The sequence below is a fragment of the Natator depressus genome, chromosome 3 (genome assembly GCF_965152275.1).
Source record: "Natator depressus isolate rNatDep1 chromosome 3, rNatDep2.hap1, whole genome shotgun sequence".
Lineage (NCBI taxonomy): Eukaryota > Metazoa > Chordata > Testudines > Cheloniidae > Natator > Natator depressus.
The window spans coordinates 117,228,032-117,254,231 of NC_134236.1; the positions used below are offsets into that span (position 1 = coordinate 117,228,032).

Consider the following 26,200-nt stretch of genomic DNA (forward strand, 5'->3'; position numbering starts at 1 on the left):
AAAATTATTATTGACCTATTAAGAGCCTCATCCAAAGCCCAAGGAAATCAGTGGAAAGACACTCATTGACCTAGGATCTGATCCTGAGCCAACTGAAGTTAGTAACAAAGTTCCCATTGATTTCAAAGATGTAGGAAAGAGCCTTAATGCACCGGATCAAGCCTTAACTATCAAAAAGTGTGCAGGGCACCACTAGTACAAACCAAAGCATTTACAGTCTAATCCTGCAAACAGATTTGCCCGCACTGACTTTATTGGAACTCCTCATGGGGTTCAGGAGTCCCAGATAGCCAATCAAGTTCTAAGTAAAAATATGACCGGGGGTTGGGGGGGGGAGGACAGCGGAAGGATGATAGAAAGAATAGGATTACAGAGACAAGAGCATGAGTTAGCTTAGTGATACTGCACACAATCTGAAGATATGGTTTAAGAACGTAAGAATGGCCCTACTGTGTCAGACCAAAGACCAGTATCCTGTCCTCTGACAGTGGCCACTGCCAGGTACCCCAGAGGGAATGAACAGAACAGGTAATCATAAAGTGATCCATCCCCTGTCGCTCATTCCCAGCTTCTGCCAAACAGAGGCTAGGGATACCATTCCTGCCCATCCTGGCTAATAGCCATTGATGGACCTATCCTCCATGAACTTATCTATTTCTTTTTTGAACTCTGTTATGGTCTTGTCCTTCACAATATCCTCTGGCAAGGAGTTCCACAGGTTGACTGTGAAGAAATACTTCCTTTTATTTGTTTTAAACTTGCTGCCTATTAATTTCATTTGGTGACCCTAGTTCTTGTACTATGAGAAGTAGTAAACAACACTTCCTTATCTACTTTCTCTACAGCAACCATGATTTTATAGACCTCAAACTTATCTCCCCTTAGCCATCTCTTTTGCAAGCTGAAAAGTCCCAGTCTTATTAATCTCTCCTCACACGGAAACTGTAAGGTGTTATGTTAACTTGCATTACGGTAATAGCTGTGTGCACGACTTGTTTGTGTATATTATATATGGAAGGCATTGTATGTCACTTCCCCTCTTTAAATATTTGAGAGCTTTGGCTTAGATCACTAAAGAGCTTTGTTTTCGTTGTATGTATGTGTGTGCACACACACACACATACACACACATATATTAGATGCACAGAAATGCTGTAAATAAAGTTCTCCTATGACATATAAAGCACCTACAATGCTACTCAGACTTTGCCTATTCTGCCTTTATAAAAATATTCCTTTTTTATTACAGAACTTATTTTTGTAATCAAGCACACCCACCTAGTGATTTACATTCACCATAATATAAAACATTACATTTCCCTCATATGCCAGAATATAATAGCATATTAGCACTTCAGAATTTCTTTTTAACGAGCACATTAACAGGAAATATTACCCAGAATAACACCGGAGCCATGTAGAAAACTCATCTGCATAATAATTCTAGCAAACGCAGAAGTAGATCCAGGACTAAAAAAAGAAAAGCCAACAAGATACGAGAGCTAAGATATTGATGCTGTGGAGCAGAAGTATCTTCTACAGCTTGACATTTGGGAGTTGTGGCTACCAGCCAAGGAGCAAACAAAAGAAAGGAACTTCACATTGGAACATGAGTAGCCACTATGATTGTCACAATTTAGAGTTAAACAGATGAGTTGTCATGGTTAAGATAATTTAAACACCCATGTAGAAACGCAGATTAAGAACTCCACGTGCAGCAATAATACAAATGGGAGGGAAATCTGAAAAATCCACAGATGTGGAGATACCCATTTTACGGTTTGAGGGCAGTGTGGAAAATCTTGCATTGCAACTGCTGTCTTTATATGAATAACAGAAAAAGAACTGCCTAGCCAATACATTTCATGTGTGTTAAATACATTAAATTGCAAAGAAAACACTCTCAAAAATATTTATGGGAATCTCTTGAGTTCTACCATTTGGGATTTCATATAAACACACAAAATCATCTTCACTCCCAACATTCAGTGGAAATATTTATCACATTTGATCTGATTGATGACATCTTACCTGATCATTTCAGCCAGCGAGTTATGTTTTTGAATATGTATATTATTATCCATGTTTAATAAGACTGGTATAACCACCTCCTCTCCAGCCTCCTGGGCTCTTGCCTCTCTACTCTAACAATCAGCAGCTAAATTAATCTTCCTTTCCCTCCCTCAGCCATCCATGCACTTCTTTAAGGCCTCAAACCTTCAAGGTGCTGACTACTCTGAGCCTGAGTCAACACAGCTCTTATGCACAAATGTAAACGCTGTAGTAACTAGGGATGGACTTAAGCACATGCTTTTTGTGAGCATGCAGGTCACTGTGACAGACTGCTGGGAGCTAGCAGCTGAGCCAGCACTCTGGTCACTTTGCATACGTTTACACAGGGATAAAAAAAACGGCGATTGGCCTGGGCCAACTGGCTTGGGCTCGGGCTCTCGGCTGAAAAATTGTTGTGTAGATGCTCAGGCTGCATGGTCCCAGAGCTCAGGCTCCAGCCCGAGCCCAGTGTCTCCACAGCAATTTTTCAGCTGGGAGCCTGAGCCTTGGGAGCCTGAGTCAGTTGACCTGGGCCAGTCACAGGTTTCTTATCCCTGTATAGACGTATCCTTAGGGTTTCTCTGGGGAAAGTAGTTAGTGCCTGACTGGGGGGCAGAAGACTGTGTGCTGATAAGCTATGAAGCTAACTATCCCATCCGCTAATAAGATAGTTAAAAACCAAAAGAAGGAAGTGCAAAGGGAGGAGAGAGGGCTAGTAGGGCCCTGGGGAAGCCAGGTTGCTGGCTGGTGAGATTGCTTTGTCTTCTTCTCCTCCCTGGAGAAAGGGCTGAGGATTGAAGGACATTCTAGGTAGAAGTGCTGCACAGAAATTTTGATGATGGCTTGGTGGAGGAAACAAATGCAAACAGAGGTGTTGACAATAAAGAGGTGGTCCAAGACTGTTTGCAAGGGACCCCAGGGAGGGAGAGACGCCTGCCCTGTTACAATGGTCCAATTGATTTCAGTGTGTGTAAACATGTGTCTATGTGTTTTGCTGGATCAGGATAGCATGCAGATCAGCACCTTACAGGACTGAGCCCCAAATCTCTCCAATGCCGTCTTGTCTCATTTTGCATAAAATTCAAACTTCTCCTGACTTTTGAGATCCCCTGCTTGCAACTCATCTCCTATCACTCCCTCTGCTTCACCCACTCATCTTGCTGCTCCCCTCCTCCCATTCTTGCTTTTGTGTCTTTTTCATGCTGCTTTCTACAGCTTGAAAACCATCCTCCTTCCTCATTGTTCTTTTAACCCCCAAATCCTCAAAACAAAACACTGTTTAAACTGCCCTGTTTCAACAGATTTCATGCTGAAACTGAAAATTGGCCCAAGTTTGTTTGTAAACCATAAGTGAACCTTTTGACAAACAAAAACAAAGCAAGAATCCTTTGGTTTTGGCTTTCAAACAAAAACGTCACAACTCGCTAGCAATAACACGGCATTCTTCAGAAGATGTACAGACCTGTGATAAAGTACCTGCATGGCTGTAAACAAACATGCATCAGCCATTCAAACTGTTTTGTTTCAGTTACTCATTTTATAAAATTGCATTGTACAATGTTGTGGGGCGCGGGGAGGGGAGGAAAAGACTAAAGCAAAGGAAGTAAAACACTGAACTGTTCACTCTTCTCTGTAATTTTGTTTTACTTTAGGTTCCATTGATTGCACTCTTACGTTCTCTCACCCAGCTTGGTACTGGGAGAACCTACTGAAAATCTGTGTATTCATCTTTGCCTTCATCATGCCAGTCCTGATCATTACCGTGTGCTATGGCTTGATGATTTTACGCCTGAAGAGTGTCCGCATGCTGTCTGGCTCCAAAGAGAAGGATAGAAACCTGAGGAGAATCACGAGAATGGTCCTTGTAGTGGTGGCGGTGTTCATTGTCTGCTGGACTCCCATCCACATTTATGTCATCATTAAAGCCTTGATCAATATTCCAGAAACTACGTTCCAAACAGTCTCCTGGCACTTCTGTATCGCTTTAGGATACACAAATAGCTGCCTTAATCCAGTCCTTTATGCATTTCTAGATGAAAACTTCAAAAGATGTTTCAGAGAATTCTGCATTCCCACTTCCTCCACTATCGAGCAACAAAACTCCACCCGCATCCGACAAAACACTCGTGATCATGCCTCCACTGCCAATACTGTGGATAGGACTAACCATCAGGTATGACTAGCAGTGGAGATGTCATCTCTGGATTCAGGCCTCCCTCCTGGAGATGACATGTATTCCGAAGTTACAGTCTTTACTGATTTATAGGTATCAGGAGGTAGCTTGGTTTATCTTTACAGCTGGCGTACACGTAACACACAACCCAATCCAGTGAGATGCTAAGTGCTCGCAATACCCAATGAAGTTTGGAAGTAGGGGGCTCTCAAAAGGACTTTGCATGATCAGGCCTAGTGTGTGTGTGTGTGTGTGGCTGTGCGCATGCGCGCACACACACACACACACACACACACACACAGAAAGAAGCCGAATGGTCTTACTTACAGAATGTTTGCAACTGTTGAACATTCTGTGAATGACCGATGAAGGATCATAGACTTTTCTATTCACACCACTAGTGCATGGTGGTAAGCCAAATAGATATCCCTATCCTCCTCCCATTTTAAAGGTGACTTTCAAAGGCAGAAAATATATTTGTGCAATCTTTTTGCTTCTTTATGGTCTATGAAGAAGTTCTGGAAGGTCCTGTTTTTCCTGGAAGTCTATGCAAGCCTGGGCCCAGTCGTCACACAGTTTTTGTACCAATACAACTATGTTGGTTAGAAGTGTGATATTTTTAACCTATATAGTTATACGAGTGCAACCCCCAGTGTGGGCACAGTTCTGCCAGTATAAATAAGCTTTGTAACCCCTTCCCATAGAAGAATAAGTTATTACAATGCAAGCCAAGTTTATGACAAAATAAGTGCGTCCACACTTGTTGTGGGGGGGAGGTCTGTGCCACTTCAGCTATACTGGTATAATTAAAGCAGTACAACGTGTGTGAAGACTGGCCTTAAAGAATTAGTAGGTTTATGGCATCACAGGTACCAAGGAAATCAAACTGATTTATTGAGAGGGGAAGAGATTTTTATTCAAGCTGTTTAAAACGCTGGGGTTTGTTTTGTCTTTTTTTTTATTGACACCTATTTAATTCAATTGTCAAACTGCTGGATAAGAAGCTCTTCTGTTCGTGATTCAACACCCATGCCCCTGTAATTAGGTCTGAGAGCTTCTATTCCACATCTGAGTCTTCCCAGGGAAACATCAAGCTAAACAGGGAAAGAAAAACGTAACGTTCCTGTGATCAAAGAAATGAAGCAGAAAAATAAACCTTTATCAAGATCTTCTGAGTCTTCTTTACAATTCACATAAAAAAGAAAAAGGGCACAAAACCTGCTGGTGCTGGGTAGATTCACACCCCAACTTGCTGCAAACCTTAAGTGTTTGTGTAGACTGGCCCTTAATCAGCAAAAGCACTCTGTTTCCAGTATAAGCGGCATCTACAGTACACTAGGAGGGTTTGACAGAACTCTCACTATAGCTATACCAACAAGCCTTTCTAGTGTAAACAAAGCCTTAGAGGGGATTTCATATGAGTACTAATTCCTTAGGCTGCTCAGCACAATTCATATCATTTTCAGTGGAACAGACAAAGGACCCTAACAAAGTGCTGACTGAATGCTCTTAACTCCCACTAAAGTTAATGAGAACTGGAGGCACTGAGAACCCAAGCAAGATTAAGCCCAAAGTGCTTGAGACTTGAGCTGCTTGGGAATTTGACAAAGAATTGTGTGTCAGAAAGTGACAATTCATTGAATTGTTCTGAAAAGATGGCAGTATCTCACTTGCGTTCATTGAAGTAGGTGCTCAGATACTGTGGTGATGACAATCAATTAGCTAGAAATGAATCCATCAAAATGAATTGACTTTTCAGAATTCAGCAGTCATCATCAACACAATTTGTTAACAGCTGATCTTTGTTAAGATAATCAGCAGCTGCCAAAAAAGAATAATAAAAAGGTCTTTTTCAGTAACAATAGGATCATTAGCATCCTCGGTGCAGGAAAAATATTCAAGCAGATTTTAACCTAGGAAACAGAATCCTGCAGATAGTGTTCACCTGACTGCGGTAAGAAGTGATTTTAAAATCTTTGGACCAGATTCTTAGCTGATATTAACCCGAATAGTCCCATCAAATTCAACAAAAAGCTATTATGCCATTTACACCAGCTGAGTGTCTGACCTTTCCTTTATACTCCATACCTATGCTGGGTCACTCATAGAAGAGTCCAAAGTACTTTAACATTAAGCAGTTTTATTTGGGGAAAGGGACTTCCTCAGGATCCCTCCATTCCTTCTTTGCTTTTTATTCCTTCCTCACTTATACATCACTGTAAGTGCATTTATACATTTATATACAGCCCCACAGTCAAAAAAAAAAATCAAAGTGTGCCAAGCTTCCCTTAACCAAGAAGGTTTAGACAAGTACTCACTTCAGAACCCATCAGCTCCATCCCTTGAGTCAGCCAGGGAGAATCACCGAAGAGTGACACAAGTTGCTTCATCTCCCAGGAGCGGAGCATGCCACCCTTACATTATGCCCAGTGTTAGCAAGGTAGAGTAGCCCCTATCTTTTTTTTCCCCTGTTAAATTATTTTGCACCATCTCAGAAGTATGCTGTGGATCAAATTCTGCTTTGTATATCTTAAGGGAGAACTGCACCTTATATTATTAAAAATGGGCATAGCCACACTATAAATAATAGCATACTTCAATTACTATAAAGCATTGTGTGTTGGGGGGTGGGGTTTCTAGTGGAATACTCCTAAATAACCTTGTTGGCAGAAAAGTGTCATTTTTGTGAATGTTTATTGCTAAATTCAGCAGCTCTTTAGAACTGGGCCCTATTCTGAAGCTCTATAACTGTTGTACATGGAGTGGCTCTAGAAATGAGCCCATTGCTTTTTCTCTAATGTATGTGATTCTCAAATCTGTTTGGCTTACTACTCATGAAGAAAATCAAGAATAAATGACACTCGGTGGACTGGAACTAACTGATTTTCTTATAAAAATGCATGCAATTGCTGAAGCTGGTTTTTAAAAGTGTGAAATGAACTAAATGATCAGGAAACACACATGTTCATTAGTATATGAAAAATGGAAAGCTTTAACTGATCGATAAAAGTTAGAGATGGGCCTAAGCCACAACATTCATTTTTGGATGCAGATTTCCCCAAAGCATAGGGATAGTCAGATCTGAGGATTATAATCCATTTCTAACTAAGTAGCTGCTAGTGGAATTTCCACCACAGAATTGTAGACAGAGCTGAAATAAAGCTTGTGAAATTTTGACACTGCTAAACCTGAATTTGAGCTCGGGTTTGACCTCAGGTCATATCTTATTTTAAACCAGGAGTTAAAGAAAACACCTCCTTGCTGAAAGAAAAGTAAGAGGCTCCTCTCCTGTGTTTCTCTGGGTGAGCAGGGCTGTCCTGAAGCACCTCCTCCTCTGTGACTGGTATAGGGAGAGCTTCTCCTTTCCTGTTTCAATCAAACCAGTGGTCTAAGTCTAATCAGGAGCTCTACTTTTTGAGCAACAAACACTTCATTTGGAAGGTGTTTCACCTTGATTTCAACTTGCTACAACACTGAAAAATATAGCCCATTGTCAGAGCATTGAAATGATAAATGGCTTTCAAGGAGAGAAAAACTGGCAGGTTTTGCTGTTGAAATTGTTGGTAGTGCCCTTCTGCACAGGTGCAGCACTGATCACAAAGAAAACTGTAGCTATCTACCATATGATATGCTACCGGGGGCTTCGTGGGAGGGGGATTTAATTCCCGTCTCAGACTGAACTTTTGGACTATTACAGATGAACTATAGGAAAGTTAAAACTCTTAATTTAGCAGAGTGACAATTGATTGTATTTGGCACAATAGGAAGCAAAAGCTTAGAAGAAGATGCCCATGTATCACAGAGAACACTAACTTTTCAGCAATGACAGCAAAAAGTGCATTGAAGGGACCAAAGTTGTTCTCTACTAATGAAATTCACATAGGATTCTCCGTATAGAAAGAAAACTGCCACCATTATGTGCTTGGCACGTAATGTATTCTAGTTTAAACATGGTAACATAGTGTATGTCATGGAGAAGACATTTCTCTATTTTAATTCCTCTGTTGTAAACATATTGGGCTGGATCCTCAGCTGGTGTAAATCAACATAACTCAGTGGAATTCAATGGCACTATGTCGATTCACACCAGCTGAGGGTCTAGCCCATTCAAATATGTGAGTAAACAATTAAATGAACACAATTGTTGCCACCTTACGTTACTGAGAACCAGCAAGAGGTTTTAAGTGGAAGAACTACTCTTATTTTGAAATCAGAGTCAGATCACTAGCTCAAACCACAATTTTTGTGGTAGTTTCCTCTGCCTTCATGATGTAAACTGAAAGGAAATTCTTGCCTTCAGCTTTGCACAGTGAGATAGTAGCAGCAAATGCTGGGTAAATTCACCCAAAAAAAATATTTGCAAGAAATACATGGGAGGGGAAATCAATGACCTACTCATGGTATTTACAATTTCTTTCCTTTCAGTTGGAACTTCTGGAAGCTGAAGCCACACCACTGCCATGAGAGGGTGTCCTGCCGCATAACATTCAAAGCAATCACAACACCAGTGCCAAGGTGTGTTTGTGGGGATGTGTAGGAGACACTTCTTCCCTCCTGGAGGAAAGTGCTTGCTTTTAAGATCCATCAAAGTGATTTGCCACTAAGCAAATCTGCATTGCTCATTACAGAAGCATGAAACCTAATAGCAGGCAGGGTCAGATGAAATGGGGGCTTAGCATGCTCCAGTGTACAAAAATATACATATTCATCTAGAATATATACATTTATCTAAAAGGGGAATACTGGACATTACTGGGGTCAGATGGCCTGAGTTTTGCTCTGAATGGTTACAGTAGTATTAGGTTGGAAGCAAAAACTCAAGGGATGGACAAATATAGGCTGCTTAATGGAGGTGATTTTCTAATAAATGGAAGCAGAATTGCATACAACACAGCAAGGGATATTTTGGAACAGTTTCAGCTAGAAATGTGCTTTCTAATGGTGTTTTCTTGCATCGGTTACAACATGTTTTTTATATGAACAATCATCACTTAATCAGCTACAATAACAAAGGAGATCAAAGCTACCTGTGTCACAGAGAGAACTTTCTCAAAAAGTATGACCCTTTCAGCATTTTAATGGAAAATTACTCACTTTTTTCAATGCTCACTTCAAAAGCCCAAACCTTAACCTCCTCTTCCACTTTTAACATACAAAAATATTTTACCAATAAAAAGAATGCATTGTCATTTGTTCAGGACGAAGCAAGTGGGAATAACAGTTGGAAAGGTTTGATGTTCCTCTGGGTTGTTGTTGCTGGTAAAATGGATCAATAAAGGGACTGCAGCTTTTTCTGTAAATTCCATTGTGAATATATGTATATTGTTAATCTTTTCAGAGCTAGCACAGTGTGTTTATAAATTCTCTTTGAGCTAGTTTCTCCAGTTTCACCTGTCCAATCAGTAACATCTCAGACACATCCAAGTACTCATTTTTTGTATAGCAGTCTGGGATCCTTCAGGATGAAAGGACCTATATAAAATGTAAATCACTATTGTTAAATCTGTGACGAGCTTAAGCAAATACAGAACACACTTTAGGTCTTTTTAAAAAAGAAAAACAGTAAAGTTACATTTTGCAAGTAAATTAATTTTTTTAAAACCAAGCCCATAACATTTATGTTTTTCTAATCAATGTAATAAAATTGTAGTCTGTATTTCCATTTTCTGTTGGCTGCTAAAGCACTTTAAAATGTACAAAAGAAACACTGTGCAGAAGCAATTGCCGTGTAACCTGCTCTCTGGTATAAAAGACAACTATCCGTGTAGATAAATTTGTCGTAATATGGTATTTTGTAGCCACTATTTGGTATTTGCTGTATATAATTAAATGGTCAAGTTATTCGTGAGGCAAAACGTACTTACATGAATTTACGTGCATTGTAAAATAAAACCTACTCTCCCTCTTGTAATTAAAGTGCATATAAAATTCTAATATTTTAGTGTGAACATGTTTGTTTCTGTCATGAATAGTGTAATACAGATGGAGAGCCAAACCCCGATCTGGTATAAATCAGGATAGCACTACTGAAGTCAATGAAGCTACACCAATTCCTTCCAGCTGAGTATCTGACCGTGTGCATCAGTAGAATACAAAAAATAGAACCCATTTGTTTCTCTTTCTGTTGAAAGCTGCCTCATGTTGCCACAGAATTTAATCCAGGGAAGCCACCTCTTGCAGTAACACAAAACTATGAACCTCTTGCATGGGTCATCTTTACAGCAACAGATTTCAAGGAGTAAGTCCTTGATCTGGTTGCAATGATGGGTGAGCCTTTAGAGAGGAATGTGATGCACACTTTGCTAGTATATTTTATTATTCCTTGGCTAACAGCAAGAAGTAGAATCATCTCACACATTATCTGTACCAGGAAGGAAAACTGAATAATCCTCAGCCTGCTTGGTTACTGACCAACACCGACAATGTCACTATTATGCTATAGTCCATTTAATGGAGTTTAAGAAACTCCAAGTGAAATATAAAGATCACCAACTTCTTAAAGCCCTTAGTGGTAAGCCAGAAGAGCAATATATTAATTAAAAACGGATGTCATGGCTTCCTGCACTCAGTTTTCCACTCAAAGGGCTTAGTTATTTAAAACCCCAGTTCCTTTTAGACTGGGAATGGAATAATGTCCACTCTTCATGGTTAGTCAAATATTTTAAAAATGTGGCTTCCTACAGTTCAATAATTAAGTACTTTTATCATTATTCAATGTGAATACCTATTAGCAGACATTGTAGTGAAGCATTAGAAGCATTAGAAAAGTGCATTTCCTTCATTTCTGGCAATGATTTAAAATGTCACAAATTACTATGTGACTTTTTGTTGCAATGCATTAATAAAAAATAATTGTGCTTTTCATTCATGCACAATGTACTGTATTCCAAATGGCATCCATTCAACAAAAACATCTAAAGGCTTGTCTCAGTGTCCAAGCTTTTAGCTTAGTTAGGAAACAAGGTTAAGATCCAGTCTACACTACAAAAATGGAACCATATTATTACCTCATTAGGGGACAAACACAGTGTAACCAAGTTCCTTGATATTTGTTTGTGGACAGGCCTTTTCGGATACAAATGTCACACTTCTGGCACCCTAGTATCCTGCCACATGTCCTCAACACAGTTCAGTTGAGAATAGTAAAAATGAGTGCTTAAAGTTGGCTCCAAAATAAATATTTGGGAATGTAAACAAGTGACCACATTTTCAGAAGTGCCCCCGTAGAGTCACCTTGAAGGATCATGTTCTTAACTATCCAGCTGCCTTCGAAGAAAATCAATGTTCTTTGTGCAACAATGGAAATTTCTTATGTTTTATTATAAAAACAAAACATAGGGGCTAAACTCTGCCTGGACTTGCACCGCATGCAACCATGCTGAAATTACGAGTGTTACACAGACTACTGTGTTAAAACAGAATATGATCCCTGTCAGTCAAGCAATATACAAGTTAGGAAAATTATTTTTACACATGTAAAGTATAACAAATTCCAAATAATGTAAGTAATACCCGATTATTTGCTAGTTACACAAGCTGACTCCATGCATTCCCCTCCCCCAACTTGGAAGAATTCTCAAAGACTTTTGGTCATATATAGTATCCAGCTACTATAAATTACTGTAGTACTGTACTTCTGTCCATTCAGAGGATTCTTAATAAACAACCCACATGGTTGGAATTGCAGATGTAAGCGTGAACTTTGTATCCAAACACGCAGGGCTCAACATCTGACCGGGGGTCAAATTCTGTGTTTATACTTAGAGTCAGTTTAGGGCCAGAAGGGACCACTAGATCATCTAGTCTGATCTCCTAAACGTGACAGGCCACCACCACCCACACTAAACACAACCACCAAAAATCGGATCAAAGTATTACAGCTCCCAGAAGATTAGACTATTATGTCTACCCTGGCAGAGAACAGAAGGGCCTGAGGAGCACCATTGCCTCTGGCCCCCCAGAAAAGACAGGGAAATGATTAAGTGAGATATACGCTGACAATCCTGGCAAATGACCCACATCTGCACATTGCAGAGCAAGCCCAAAAAACCCCAAGGTCACTGCCAATCTGACCTGGGGGAAAGCTCCTTCTTGTCCCCACATATGGTGATCAGTTAGACCCAGAGCATGTGAACAGAAAACCACTAGCCAAGCACCTGAGAGAAAGAATGGTTGGTGCTGCCGCATTTATGATAGACAGGTGTAAATTTGTTTTTACTTCATATTCCATTCATTCTGTTAACTTATTTATATAACTCTGAAAACTTGGAATCTTTGTTCATTTTCTCATAATGCTTTCTCCAACCCTTTCTTTGCCTTTTTAATAATTCTTCATGCTGCTGCTTTACATCTTGTATAGTTCAGTAAGTCCTTGCTATTCCTTGTACTCGTTGCTTGCTTGTATGCCTTATTTCTTTCTTTAATTGCTGCTTTACAATCTTCGTTCCACCAGGGAACTGGATTTTGGAGTTTGTGGCAATTTGATGTCTTACCTATGGTGAGGTTGGCTGCTGCTACAACTCCCTTTATATTATCATTGAAATTCCTCTAGATTTTTACTTATAGAATTGGTACTTAGATTCTCAGCACACTTACTCTTTAAGAGTCCCCAGTTTTCATTTCTAAGGCTCCAGGTAGGAACTCCTGCAGTGGCCTTCCCATTCCATCATCTTTATAGATTTCCCAGCTACATTTAATTATTATGTTGCTTGTTGCAATTCCCAGCTCTAAACATGAAAATGTTCCAGCCACTGAATTAAACCTAGAAGGTGCTCCAGTATTGAGCTATACCAGATTGGGTATGTCAATGAACTGTTCCAGGCATTTGCCATTATAATCAGTTTTTCTGCTTCCCCATAATTCATTATGGCTATTAAGGTCTCCACAAATAATATATGGGCCTATGACACCTTTAACTATCTCTTCCAGTTCTAGATTGCCTAGTTTTTTTACATGGATTGTAAACATTCTAGATAGGTATTAAGGTACTATTATCTGCAGAGGACCCTCAACATTATTGAACTCAAGATTTATATTCTGTATTTCCATGTGAATGTAGCTAAGACCTTCCTTTATAAATATACAGATCCCCTCCTCCTCCTCCTGTTATTTCTCCGTCATATCTGAGGACATCATATGCTGCCATTCTAAACAAATATAACTTTTCTCACCATCTAGGTTTCTTGTACTCATATCACATCAGGTTTGCTTTCTCATTTTAGAAAACAGTTTTCTTTTATTCCTGTCCATGCATTATTAAACTATGTGCATTCCAGGAAAAAAAACAAAACAAACCACCATTAGAATCACATTGCTTAAACTACATTTTTACCTTCATTTAAATTTGCATGCATGCAGCCTATCAAGAGATTGGCTATATCCAAATACTTTCCTGTGGCTTTTGTTATAATTTTTATTCTTTCAGTCTTCTTCCCTGTCTGTAGACTACAATTAATCACTCCTTTCATAAATGCTATAAATTTATCTTTACCTACAAGCCATATATTTTCATCTATCCCCCTTAGGTTATCTTTCCTGCCCTGAACTGCATATTATTTTACCAGTAGCTCTTTTCCCTCACTGGCATTTTCCTCTTTCTCCACATTATGCTGTGAATTTTTTTTGGTAGCTTCTGCATAGGCTGTTTTATGGATAGTTTTATGTATCTCCCTGGCTTATTCCACTGCCACGCACACTTTGTATGATGCACTGGGCTTATCCCCACCACTGCTGCATTTTAGTTGTTCCTTCTACACAGTTCTCATACAAGCGTTCTCCTCCATACCTTACAGAGAGCCACCACATGCCTAAATCTTTGACATTTATAACATCTCAAAGGAGCCAGGCTGTGTGGCTTAACCCAGAAGAATAGATACCCTATATTAACCCTATCAGGCAGCACTGCACCTTTGAATGCTATTCAGACAGTTGTAGACGTTGTGTGTTCTCCCCTCTCTTGCTAATCAGTCACTTAACAAACAGCACTTGGTCCTGACTTGTATCCTTTTAATTTCATCCTCAATCATGCCTAGTGGATCCCTCTATGTTACCACTCTTGCTTCTGTCATAAATTTAAGTGGCTGGCAAATTACTCTTTTTTTTCCCTAAAATTGTAGTTTTAAGAATTTTCTCAGCCTATTTCTTATGTGTACATTCCACTAATAAGTCTCCATGCTGCATTCTTTTAGCGCTTAATAGATCTGCAATACTTCGTGTTCTGCTGTTTTCAAGGGATTAACATCTCCTATTCTTATATCTTCCGCTAATGATTTGTTGATTAGAATGTTGATCCGATTCCTTACTCTTTTCTTTTCCCATTCCCTGCCTGCTTCCGGTTTTTCAGATACTGATATTTCTATTTCCTCCCCCACTTCTTCCTACTCTGAAGCCATTTCTCATCCCTTGCTTCTTCACCCTCATTTGCCAACATAACTTTCAGCCTTTCTCTTTCAGCCTGTATTTCCAGCTCTGTTCAGCCCGTCCAAGCTCTCAGCTTACCCCAGCCAACTAGCCACAGTACCATAGCCCAACTAGGGTTGCCAGGCATCCAGTTTTCGACCGGAACACCCAGTCCAAAAAGAACCCTGGCAGCTCCGGTCGGTACTGCCGACCAGACCATTAAAAGTCCGGTCGGCGATGCAGCGGGGGCTCAGGACTAAGGCAAGCTCCCTATCTGCCCTAGATCCGCGCGGCTCCCAGAAGCAGCCGCCAGGTCCTTGCAACCTCATGGCGCATGGGGGGCCAGAGAGGCTCCACGCGCTACCCCTGCCCCGAGTGCTGGCTCCGCAGCTCCCATTGGCTGGGAACCAGGACCAATGGGAGCTGTGGGGAGGGGGGCACCTGTGGGCATGAGTCTCCCTCACTGCCCACATGCCTACGGGCTGCAGCAACCTGGAGGCCGCTTCCTGGGAGCTGTGGTAAGTGCTGCCAGAACCCCGCATCCCAAAACCCCTCTCGCACCCCCACCCTCTAGCCCAGCCCAGAGTCCTCTCTAGGGTTGCCAGGTGTCCTGTTTTTAACCGGAACGCCTGGTCATAAAGGGACCCTGGTGGCTCCGGTCAGCACTGATGACCGGAATGTTAAAAAGTCCAGTCGGCAGAGCAGTGGGGGTAAGGCAGGCTCCCTACCTGCCGTGGGTCCCGGAAGCAGCGGCATGTCCCCCCTCTGGCTCCTACGTGTTGGGGCAGCCAGGGGGCTCTGCACGCTTCCCCCAAGTGCCGACTCTGCAGCTCCCATTGGCCAGGAATTGCAGCCAATGGGAGCTGGGGGGGTGTGGCACACTGCAGAGCGGCCTGCCCGTGCCTCTGCTTAGGAGCTGGAGCGGGGACATGCTGCTGCTTCTGGGAGCTGCTTGATGTAAGCACTGCCCGGAGCCTGCACCCCTGACCCGCTCCCACACCCCAACCCCCTGTCCCAGCCCTGATCTCCCTCCCACCCTCCAAACCCCTCGATCCCAGCCCAGAGCACCCTCCTGCACCCCAAACCCCTCATCCCCAGAGCCCATACCCCCAGCTGTAGCCCTCACCCCCTCATGCCCCAACCCCCTGCCCCAGCCCAGACTGCCCTCCCACACCCTGAACTCCTAATTTCTGGCCCCAACCCCCTGAGCCAGTCCAGTGAAAATAAGCGAGTGAGTAAAGTTGGGGAGTGCGAGCGACATAGGGAGGGGGGATGGAGTGAGCAGGGCCTCCGAGAAGGGGTGGGGCGGGGCAGGGCTTTGGAGGAGGGGCGGGGCAGGGCAAGGGTGTTCGGCTTTGTGCAAGTAGAAAGCTGGCAACCCTAGTCCCCTCCCGCATCCAAACTCCCTCCTGGAGCCCGCACCGCTCCCCCCCCCCACCTGGAGCCTTCACCCACACCCAAAACCCTTCATCCCCAGCCCCACCCCAGAGCCTTCACCCCCATCCAGAGCCCGTACCCTCCTCAACCTCCTGCCCCAGCCAGGTGAAAGTGAGTGAGGGTGGGGGAAAGCGAGCAACAGAGGAGAGGGATGGAGTGAGTGGGGATGGGGCCTCAGAGAAGGGGTGGGCCAGAACAGGGATGTTTAGTTTTGTGCTGTTAGAAAGTTGGCAACCCTCAGGCCAGCTCAGCTGTCTCTTACCTCTTTTTATAAGCTTGTCCCAGCTCCTCCCACAGCTGGGCTTTATCAGCCATTAGCCATCACATCCAAGTGTAGCCTATAACATTAATTGGCCTATTTTACCTCTTCAATCTTGTAGGAGGGAGTGGACACTCCAACATATAGAGTAAGTCCACTGTCCCAACTTCAACTCTCATATGAGTATTTTGGAAATTTTTGGTGGGAGGCAAAAGCATTTCTCTGTTTGTTTTGTTTTGTTTAATGTTTGCTGTTAGAAGCAGCTCCAGGTTTTGAATAGTTAGAATAAACCCCAGGGATCTGGAGTAGTGAGCAAAGGTGAATGCAATTTACCACTTGAATTTTATCTGCCTCTTAATTCTAGCACTTCCTAACCTTTGTGTGCCTGTTTTTACAACTTTAATGTTATTTTAATGTGGTATCTTGTTTAGATATAATTCTATATTCCTCCTCTTTGCTCTTTATTTAAGAACATCTGTATGAAGATGTGTATTGAAGTGTTCATCTGCTACTGTTTATTCCTGATCGGTTCACAGTCCTCGCTCACATCACAATTGGTTGTCAGTCAGAATCACCGTACAACTCAGAATTATAAAGGAATTATCACAGTACGTATTAGGTTCCTATGGACATGAATGTGACACCACAAACAGAAGAGTTTGACTTCAGGTAAGGGAGAAGTTTAGGTGAAGATCAGCAGAGCACAAGGATTTTTTAGAAATAACCCTCCTGCTTTTGTCAGTGTCCTTGGGAAAGAAGTAAAAGAAGCATAGAAAAGTATAGACAATGTGAAATAAAATAAAAGGGAAGACTCACTTTTCCAGATGATGATTTTCCATGAAATATCAGCAACCTTTGAAGGGATCACTTCATAGTCTAAGCAAAATCTGTGTCCTATCCATATGACTTGGAATATATTTTTCAGACTTCATCCATGCATTTTGCCTTTGTTGCTGTGTTAATCTAGGAATACACTCAATCTGGGAAAGTAAAGGCCACATATTGTTTGGTGAAGATAAAGGAAACTCACCCATACTGCTGAAAACACAGCACTTTTCTTTTAATATTAAAATTGGGGTTGGTGGTTTAAAATGCTACCATTTAATTTTAACAATTATCTTTCCTTATTACTGATATTTATAGCTTACCTGTTGCTGTCTATCAAAATTACTGGGGTTGGAAAATAAAACAACCAAAAGGAGCTTGAGAAAGCTACAAAAAGAAAAATACAAACATTTCTGTAGCTGTCAGGCTTCTGGAAGAGCCACAAGACTATGGCATGGGAGGAAACTTATAGACGTTTGGATGGGGACTGCTGTGACACCAGTGGGGAAAATATAACAGCAGAAGGTAATGTCAACAAAATACTGGGAACCCCTCAAACTTGTCAGTTTCCTTTCAGCTCTTCTTGCATAGAGATGAAGGCAGAGACGCAGCATAGAGACTCCGGTGAGCATTGTAGGTTTCATAAACATGTAGCACAGAGAACGGTTTCTCAGAAACCAGAGTTCTCTATGATATTGTGAAGCACTCAACTGAAGGAACATGCTAGGAGCTATATTACAAACTGTCAGGACCCAGAGGCAGGGGAAAAGGTGAAACTAGAAACATTCAGATTTTGCTGCTGTCCTCACAGTTTAACTGAAGTGCAGCCTTCTCCTGCTTGCCTTATTGAATTCCAGGAGGCAGGCGGGCACAAGACCGCCCTCTTCTAAAGGCTCCTCCCCAAACCATAGGGGAGGATCCACTGGACCTGGGACTTAACTGAATACCGGGGACAACTAAGGAACAACAGGTCAGTAGTGGGGGTCATAGGTTCAAAAGGGCTCCAGAGGGGACACCGAGCCGAGCACCCCGGTCAGCACCCACTTCTCCTCAAAGCTGTGTAGGGAGCCAGCAGACACCGCCCAGAGGAACTCTGCCTGGATGTGTGAGACAAGGAAGGAATGGAAATAGGCCCCACAGTCGCAGAGCACCTCCCCTCCAGTATCCTCCTCCTGGTATTGTAGATGGCAACTTTGGTCAGCGCCAGGAGGAGGCTGACGGGGAGGTCTTGCGACTTTGTGGAGCCACAGACAGGGTGTGTATATATGAAAAGGTGTGGGGGGAAAGTGCAGCTAGAACCTCCAAAAGAGGTTCTGGAGGAGCTGAAAAAGGGGCTTCAACCTGGTGCATTCCAGATAGGCATGTGCCAGGGTCTCCCTCATGCCACAAAATGAACAGGTGTCAGGGATGGGGGTGAACCGCACCAGGTACACGCCCGTGCTCATGGTTCTGTGAATTTCTGACCAAGCAGTTTATTCTTAATCAGTACCCAGGTTGAGGGGGTCAGAGCTAAGGGGAAAATATCATGGGATTTGAATAAAGAGCAATCATTAAAAATAAATTGCCTGAACTTGCTAATGCTCTGAGGTTTCCATTTTACTGGTTGTTAATGGTTGGATCTTTGCATTTAATTTCATAATGTTGTTTGTAGAGTAACTCATCCTCCCCTTAACTAGTCATGCAGAGGTTAATGGATTATTATGGTGCCTGTTGAAGCAGTGGTTTCAGATTTCTGTGCATCAGGGGATATTGTGTGCATGACGGGTTGGACCCCCCCTTCTGGAATGGCACCTCATGTACTGGGATTTCACTGAGTCTCTCCTGCTCCACCGGCCTGAGTTCCTACTCCGTTTTGCTGAATTAGGAACTCCAGCCTCTTGCTGCGCGTGCACACACACACACACACACATATATATATATATACAGGTAGGGCCACACCCAGCTGCAGCCACAGACTGAAGTCAGCTCTGTGTGAGAGGACTCCCTCAGCATTCATGGGCACACCCCTTTTGGGAGATAAACCCAAAATAATACTGTCTTATACTATATAGAAAAATCTGCACCATGCAAGCTCATAAAAATCAGTCCTCTTCCTCAATGTGAAGAGAGATGTGCACGACTTCTCCCCACCCCCCCCCAGTTAGAAATTACATAAACTGGGTTTAATAATAAACAAAATTTTATTAACTACAAAAGGTAGGTTTTGAATAGTTAAAGGGATAGCAAACAGAACAAAGCAGATTACCTTAGTCACTAAACAAAAGCTGCAAACTGAGTTTAACATACTAGATAGGTAGCATACAAGTTAGCAAATTCTCACCCAGAATGATGATAAGCTGGCAGATTCTTAAGGCACCAGTTGCCTTGGCTTTCCCAGGTTTTAATACACAGGCTAAAGATCTTAGCCTGGGACCATCACTTCCCACTGTTCAGTCTTTGTTCCTTGGGTGTTTTCAGGTGTGTTGTTGTAGGGAGAGTGAGGACCCCTCATGTTCTCATTGTCCCTCTTTTATATCTTACCCCCACTTGCTGGAAAGTTTTTTGCTGTGACCTGGGTCAAACAGTTCCGACTGTGTAGAGCTATCTCTGAGAGGTTTCTATTGTACACCGTTCCTGGGGTAATCATTATGCTAGTGTGCATTTCTTCAATAAGCCACTAACCTTGTTTGGCCTCATCCAACTTAGCACATCTGAAATACAGAGACATGATCAATATTCCCAGCTTCAGATACAAAAATTGAATACAAATTGGATAAACACATTCAGTAAATCATAACCTTTCCAATGATACCTTACATGAGCCATCTTGCATAAAGTACATTTCAGTTATGTCATATCTATATCATATTTCCATGAAGAATATGGGGTGTAACGTCACAGCGTGCTCTGTTAATAATTAGCACTGCTATCGCACTTTTCATCTGCAACTTGATTATAAACAATGATTATTTATTGGACATTTACCCCAAAGAAACTTGTGAGCATACTGGAATGAACTGAGAAACAAGAGCGACTTTCTGCAGTCAGATGTAGGCAGTGACTCTTTGACTGCCATTTTGTATTTTATAACATACTATGAAGAGATGTCCAACCCTAACATCCTTTTACCTTCTGTTTGGTATCTTGTCTGGATGGCAAAACTGACAACAGCTAGAATCAGTCCTGTCATAAATATAAAGGGAAGGGTAAACCCCTTTAAAATCCCTCCTGGCCAGAGGAAATCTCCTCTCACCTGTAAAGGGTTAAGAAGCTAAAGGTAACCTCGCTGGCACCTGACCAAAATGACCAATGAGGAGACAAGATACTTTCAAAAGCTGGGAGGAGGGAGAGAAACAAAGGGTCTGTGTGTCTGTCTATATTCTGTCTTTGCCGGGGATAGGCCAAGAATGGAGTCTTAGAACTTTTAGTAAGTAATCTAGCTAGGTACGTGTTAGATTATGATTTTTTTAAATGGCTGAGAAAAGAATTGTGCTGAATAGAATAACTATTTCTGTCTGTGTATCATTTTTATAACTTAAGGTTTTGCCTAGAGGGGTTCTCTATGTTTTGAATCTAATTACCCTGTAAGGTATCTACCATCCTGATTTTACAGGGGGGATTTCTTATTTCTAATTACTTCTATTTTTATTAAAAGTCTTCTTGTAAGAAAACTGAATGCTTTTTCATTGTTCTCAGATCCAAGGGTTTGGGTCTGTGGTCACCTATGCAAATTGGTGAGGCTTTTTATCCACCATTTCCCAGGAAAGGGGGGGGTGCAAGTGTTGGGAGGATTGTTCATTGTTCTTAGGATCCAAGGGTCTGGGTCTGTAGTCACCTAGGCAAATTGGTGAGGCTTTTTACCAAACCTTGTCCAGAAAGTGGGGTGCAAGGTTTTGGGAAGTATTTTGGGGGGAAAGACGTGTCCAAACAGCTCTTCCCCAGTAACCAGTATTTGTTTGGTGGTGGTAGCGGCCAATCCAAGGACAAAGGGTGGAATATTTTGTACCGTGGGGAAGTTTTGACCTAAGCTGGTAAAGATAAGCTTAGGAGGGTTTTCATGCAGGTCCCCACATCTGTACCCTAGAGTTCAGAGTGGGGGAGGAACCTTGACAAAGACTGTTATCAGTTCGTCCCCCTCCCGTTCTTTTCTCTTGCATGTGTAGTATGTTCTTGTAGCCTTTCCTCATAAATCTGGTTTTCTAAATCTTTTAATCTTTTTTGTTGCTCTCTTCTGCACTCTACAAAGTCTGGCATCCAGAACTGGATACAGTACTCCTGCTTAGGCCTCACCAATGTCCTGTAGAGTAGGACAATTACCTCTCAGGTCTCACATATGACATTCCTGTTAGGACACTCCAGAATGAGTTTTTGTAAGTGCATCTTATTGTTGACTCATTCAATTTGTGATCCACTACTTCCACCAGATCCTTTCGGGCGGTACTATCACCGACCCAGTTATTCCCCATTTTGTAGTTGTGCATCTGATTTTTCCTTCCTAAGTGTAGTACTTTGCACTTACTTTATTGAATTTCATCGTGTTGATTTCACACCAATTCTCCAATATGTCAAGGATGTTTTCAACTGTAATCCTGTCCTCCAAACTGTTAGTAACTGCTCCCAGGTTGGTGTCTTCTGTAAATTGAATATATCTTTAAGATGGAGGTCAGACTAGGTGATCATAATGTTCCCTTCTGCATTTGTCTGTACAGCACTTAGAAAAATGGGATGTTGATCTCTGATTAGGGCCCCAAGGTGCTGTTGTTTTCCAGATCACTGGATAGTAGCATGTTAGCAATATTCATTGGGAGTCCCAGGCCTACACGCATACACACTCTGGGTACCATAATATATAAAAATAATTAGAAAAGGGTTGGGGTAAGGTCTTATGGTAGGAGTGTGTGAAATGGAGTATCATATTTCTCTTCAGCTTTATGATGAGCCTTTTCTTTTTGCTGTTCTTAGTATTTAAAAAGTTTATGAATAAAGCAGAATGTACCATGAATATTTGATCATTTTTCACAGAATTCTCTCTCCTCATGGAAGGTCTTTTATGTTCATTGTAATAAATATAAGCACATTCAGCATCACAGTTGACACCCTGGCACCCCAATATTCACCACTATCGTGTAATTACGATATGTTTGTACAAAGTATGCTTTATGAGGTATCATTCTAAAAGTCTTGATCTGCTAGACATTAATATCTCATTGGGTTGTATGTGCTATCCTCATATGTGAAGTTAGGCTATGTATGTGTTACTGAAACATGTTGTGAGATTGAAAACACCCATAAGCAGCCTTTCAGGTACAACAGTAAAAAGGCCAAACAATGTTAATGGCTCATTGAGGAAATGCACACAGACACAAGGGTTACCACAGGAACTGTGTACAAAAGAAACCTCTCAGAGATAGCTCTACACAATGGAAACTGTTTGACCCAGGTCACAGTGAAAGAGCTTTCCAGCAAGTAGGAAGAAGATATAAAAGGGGGAAATGGTGGCACCTCACTTTCCCTACAACACCACACCTGGCAACACTGGAGGGGCAAGGACTGAACTGTGGGAAGTGATGGTCCCAGGCTACAGGGATTTTTAACCTGTGTATGAAAACCTGGGAAAGCCAAGGCAGCTTGTGCCTTAAGAACCTGTCAGTCTGTTTATCACTCAGGGTGAGAATTTGCTAATTCATATCCTACCTATTTAGTGTGTTAAACTCAGTTTGCGGTTTTGTTTATTTACTAAGGTAATCTGCTTTGATCTGTTTGCTATCACGTATAACCACTTAAAATCTATATTTTGTAATTAATAAACTTGTTTTGTTTAAAACCAATGTGTGCTGGAATTATAACTTGGGGCAGAAAGCTGTTGCATATCTTCCTCCACCTTGAAGGAGGGTGCAAATTTCATGAGCATAAGCTGTACAGTTCTCTGTGCAGTGCAAAATGGTATAATTTTGGATTTACATGCCAGATGGGGGTGCATGCCTTCGTCACTGGGCAGTGCCTTAGCTGAGCCTTCCAATATAGAGCTGATCTCAGCATGTGCATATAGCTGCAGCTGGGTGTGTCCCTACCTGTATGTGTGCTGGTTAAGTGCAGTCGGAAGCCTGATGAAGGGCTTGACAGGCTGCATAGCAGTACAGTGTAAAGGGAACCCAGGCTGGTGGGTCAGGCAGGCTCAGTGGTACCCCAGTTCCAAGTGGCACCCTGAGGGAAACCTGTCACAACAGTGTTTAGTAGCCTATATATTGGGGTCCAACAAGTGTTTCACTCTCACAGACTTCTTTTTCATTCTAAAAAGTATAAAGCCTGAAACTATCAAACACACTATCATTGTCAATTTTTCCTAAAGTGTGACTCTTTCATCTGCCAACCAGAAGGGGGAAAAATAATGTATATTTAGTCCAAGTAGATGAAAAGTGTCACACCATAAGTTAAAATAAGGAACACAGAGATAGTGAGAGAGAAAAATTTACCACCAGTTTTTCAATTAAAGAAGAAGGAGACATTTTATTTAAGTGTAGTCCCACAAATCTTACGTAACCAGGCTTATAATAATAATAGTAATAGGCAATAGTTTTTCTTTTAAGAGGGGAAAAGATCAATTTCACAAAAATTTAATTAATTTATTCCTAAACTGTGAAGGCTGTCTAATGACCCTCAACAGTACGTTAATGTAAGCAACTGTTCAGTACGTTACCTGCATCCACTCAGAGGATGTCTCTTACAGTTCCCAAATACAGGGCCGAATCTCCAGACCTAGCCCAAGCTGTAGGAGTTCATGCTTTTAGCTTTTGAGGTTCCCTCATTTGTTCCCGATATCAACCAAGATGTCAATTGTCTCACTAGCACTGGGTGAGTGAGGGGACTGACTTTAATAGAATACTCTTAAAAAAAAAAAAAAAAAAAAAAAGACCGACATACTTGCTGCAGAAAGGTGACAAATTGTGACTGTCTTAAAAAAATTTCTGAACTGACTTCAGGAAAAGCCTGATGTGTGATTAGATGGGACTTGTCAAGGTTCCTCCCCCACTCTGAACTCTAGGGTACAGATGTGGGGACCTGCATGAAAACCCTCCTAAGCTTATTTTTACCAGCTTAGGTCAAAACTTCCCCAAGGTACAAAATATTCCACCCTTTGTCCTTGGATTGGCCGCTACCACCACCAAACAAATACTGGTTGCTGGGGAAGAGCTGTTTGGACACGTCTTTCCCCCCAAAATACTTCCCAAAACCTTGCACCCCACTTTCTGGACAAGGTTTGGTAAAAAGCCTCACCAATTTGCCTAGGTGACTACAGACCCAGACCCTTGGATCCTAAGAACAATGAACAATCCTCCCAACACTTGCACCCCCCCCTTTCCTGGGAAATGGTGGATAAAAAGCCTCACCAATTTGCATAGGTGACCACAGACCCAAACCCTTGGATCTGAGAACAATGAAAAAGCATTCAGTTTTCTTACAAGAAGACTTTTAATAAAAATAGAAGTAATTAGAAATAAGAAATCCCCCCTGTAAAATCAGGATGGTAGATACCTTACAGGGTAATTAGATTCAAAACATAGAGAACCCCTCTAGGCAAAACCTTAAGTTACAAAAAAGATACACAGACAGAAATAGTTATTCTATTCAGCACAATTCTTTTCTCAGCCATTAAAGAAATCATAATCTAACACGTACCTAGCTAGATTACTTACTAAAAGTTCTAAGACTCCATTCCTGGTCCATCCCCGGCAAAGACAGAATATAGACAGACACACAGACCCTTTGTTTCTCTCCCTCCTCCCAGCTTTTGAAAGTATCTTGTCTCCTCATTGGTCATTTTGGTCAGGTGCCAGCGAGGTTACCTTTAGCTTCTTAACCCTTTACAGGTGAGAGGAGCTTTCCCCTGGCCAGGAGGGATTTCAAAGGGGTTTACCCTTCCCTTTATTTTTATGACAGTCTTCCAATATGTTAAGGTCTGTTATAAAGTGTACTGTGATCAACTGATCTCTGGGTCCACTGAAGGTAGGACAAGAAGTAGTGGGCTTAATTTACAGTAAGGGAGATTTAGGTTAGATATTAGAAGAAACATTTTAATTATAAGAGTAAATAAGCTCTGGAATAGGCTTCCAAGGAAGGTTGTGAAATCCCCATCATTGACTGTTTTTAACAAGAGGTTGGACAAATACCTGTTGGGATGGTCTAGGTTTATTTGGTCTTGCCTCAACCCAGGGGGCTGGATTTGATGATATCTCAAGGTCCCTTGCAGCCCTATATTTTTATGATAATACAAGCCACAGACCCTCATAAGCCAGTATTGTCTGTTTGAGCTATATTATATCTTCTAGAAGGATATCCTTAAAGACTTCCAGTAATGGAGAATCCATCATGTCCCTAGGCAATCTGGTCCAATGATTAATTACCCTCACAGTGTAAAATCTGTGATTTATTGCTAGAATGAATTTGTCTAGCTGCCAACCATTAGATCTTGTAACAGCTTTCTTTCTTTTTTTTTTTGGCTAGATCAAAGAGCTCTCTGCCATTATAGTCTCATTCTCATATAGGTGCTTGTAGACTGTGATCAAGTCACCTCTTAATCTTCTCTTGAATATGCTAAATTGATCGAGCTTCTTAAGTCTTCCACTAGGAGGTATTTTTCCAGACTTGTAATCATGCATATAGTTCTTTTCTGAACCATTCCAATTTTTCAACATCTTTTTTGAAATGTGGACACCAGATAAGAAAATGGTATTCCAGCAGGAGTCACACTAATTCTGTATAATAAGGTAATACCACATCCCTACTCCTACTTGATATTCCCTTGCTTATGCATCCCAGCATCGTGTTCACCCCTCTTAGCTATATCATCACACTGGAAGCTCATGTTCAGTCAACTCTCTACCTCCAAGTCCTTCCTAGTGTCACTGTACTCCTGGACACAGTCCCCCATCTTGTAAGAGTGACCTACATTCATTATTCTTATATGTATGCCCCTGTCCTTACCAAGCAATCCATACTGGTGCATGTGCTTGGCTGTATTCAGCACTAGGTTACTGATTCATGCTGGACTAAAAACAATAAAAGTCAATGAATCATTG

General features: G+C 41.7%; 1 protein-coding gene across 2 annotated transcripts in view; it reads left to right on the forward strand.

Annotated features, from left to right (window-relative positions):
- OPRM1 (opioid receptor mu 1) overlaps positions 1-10,227 on the forward strand; it is a 33,048-nt gene extending 22,821 nt beyond the window's left edge. The window contains exons 3-4 of one of the 2 annotated variants that reach the window (XM_074948646.1): positions 3,705-4,225; positions 8,651-10,227. In XM_074948646.1, the coding sequence (XP_074804747.1) occupies positions 3,705-4,225; positions 8,651-8,689 (560 nt within the window). In that variant the 3' untranslated portion in view covers positions 8,690-10,227. The remainder of the gene's footprint in view (positions 1-3,704; positions 4,226-8,650) is intronic. The other variant, XM_074948647.1, reaches the window with a different exon arrangement.
- Positions 10,228-26,200: the final 15,973 nt, after the last annotated feature.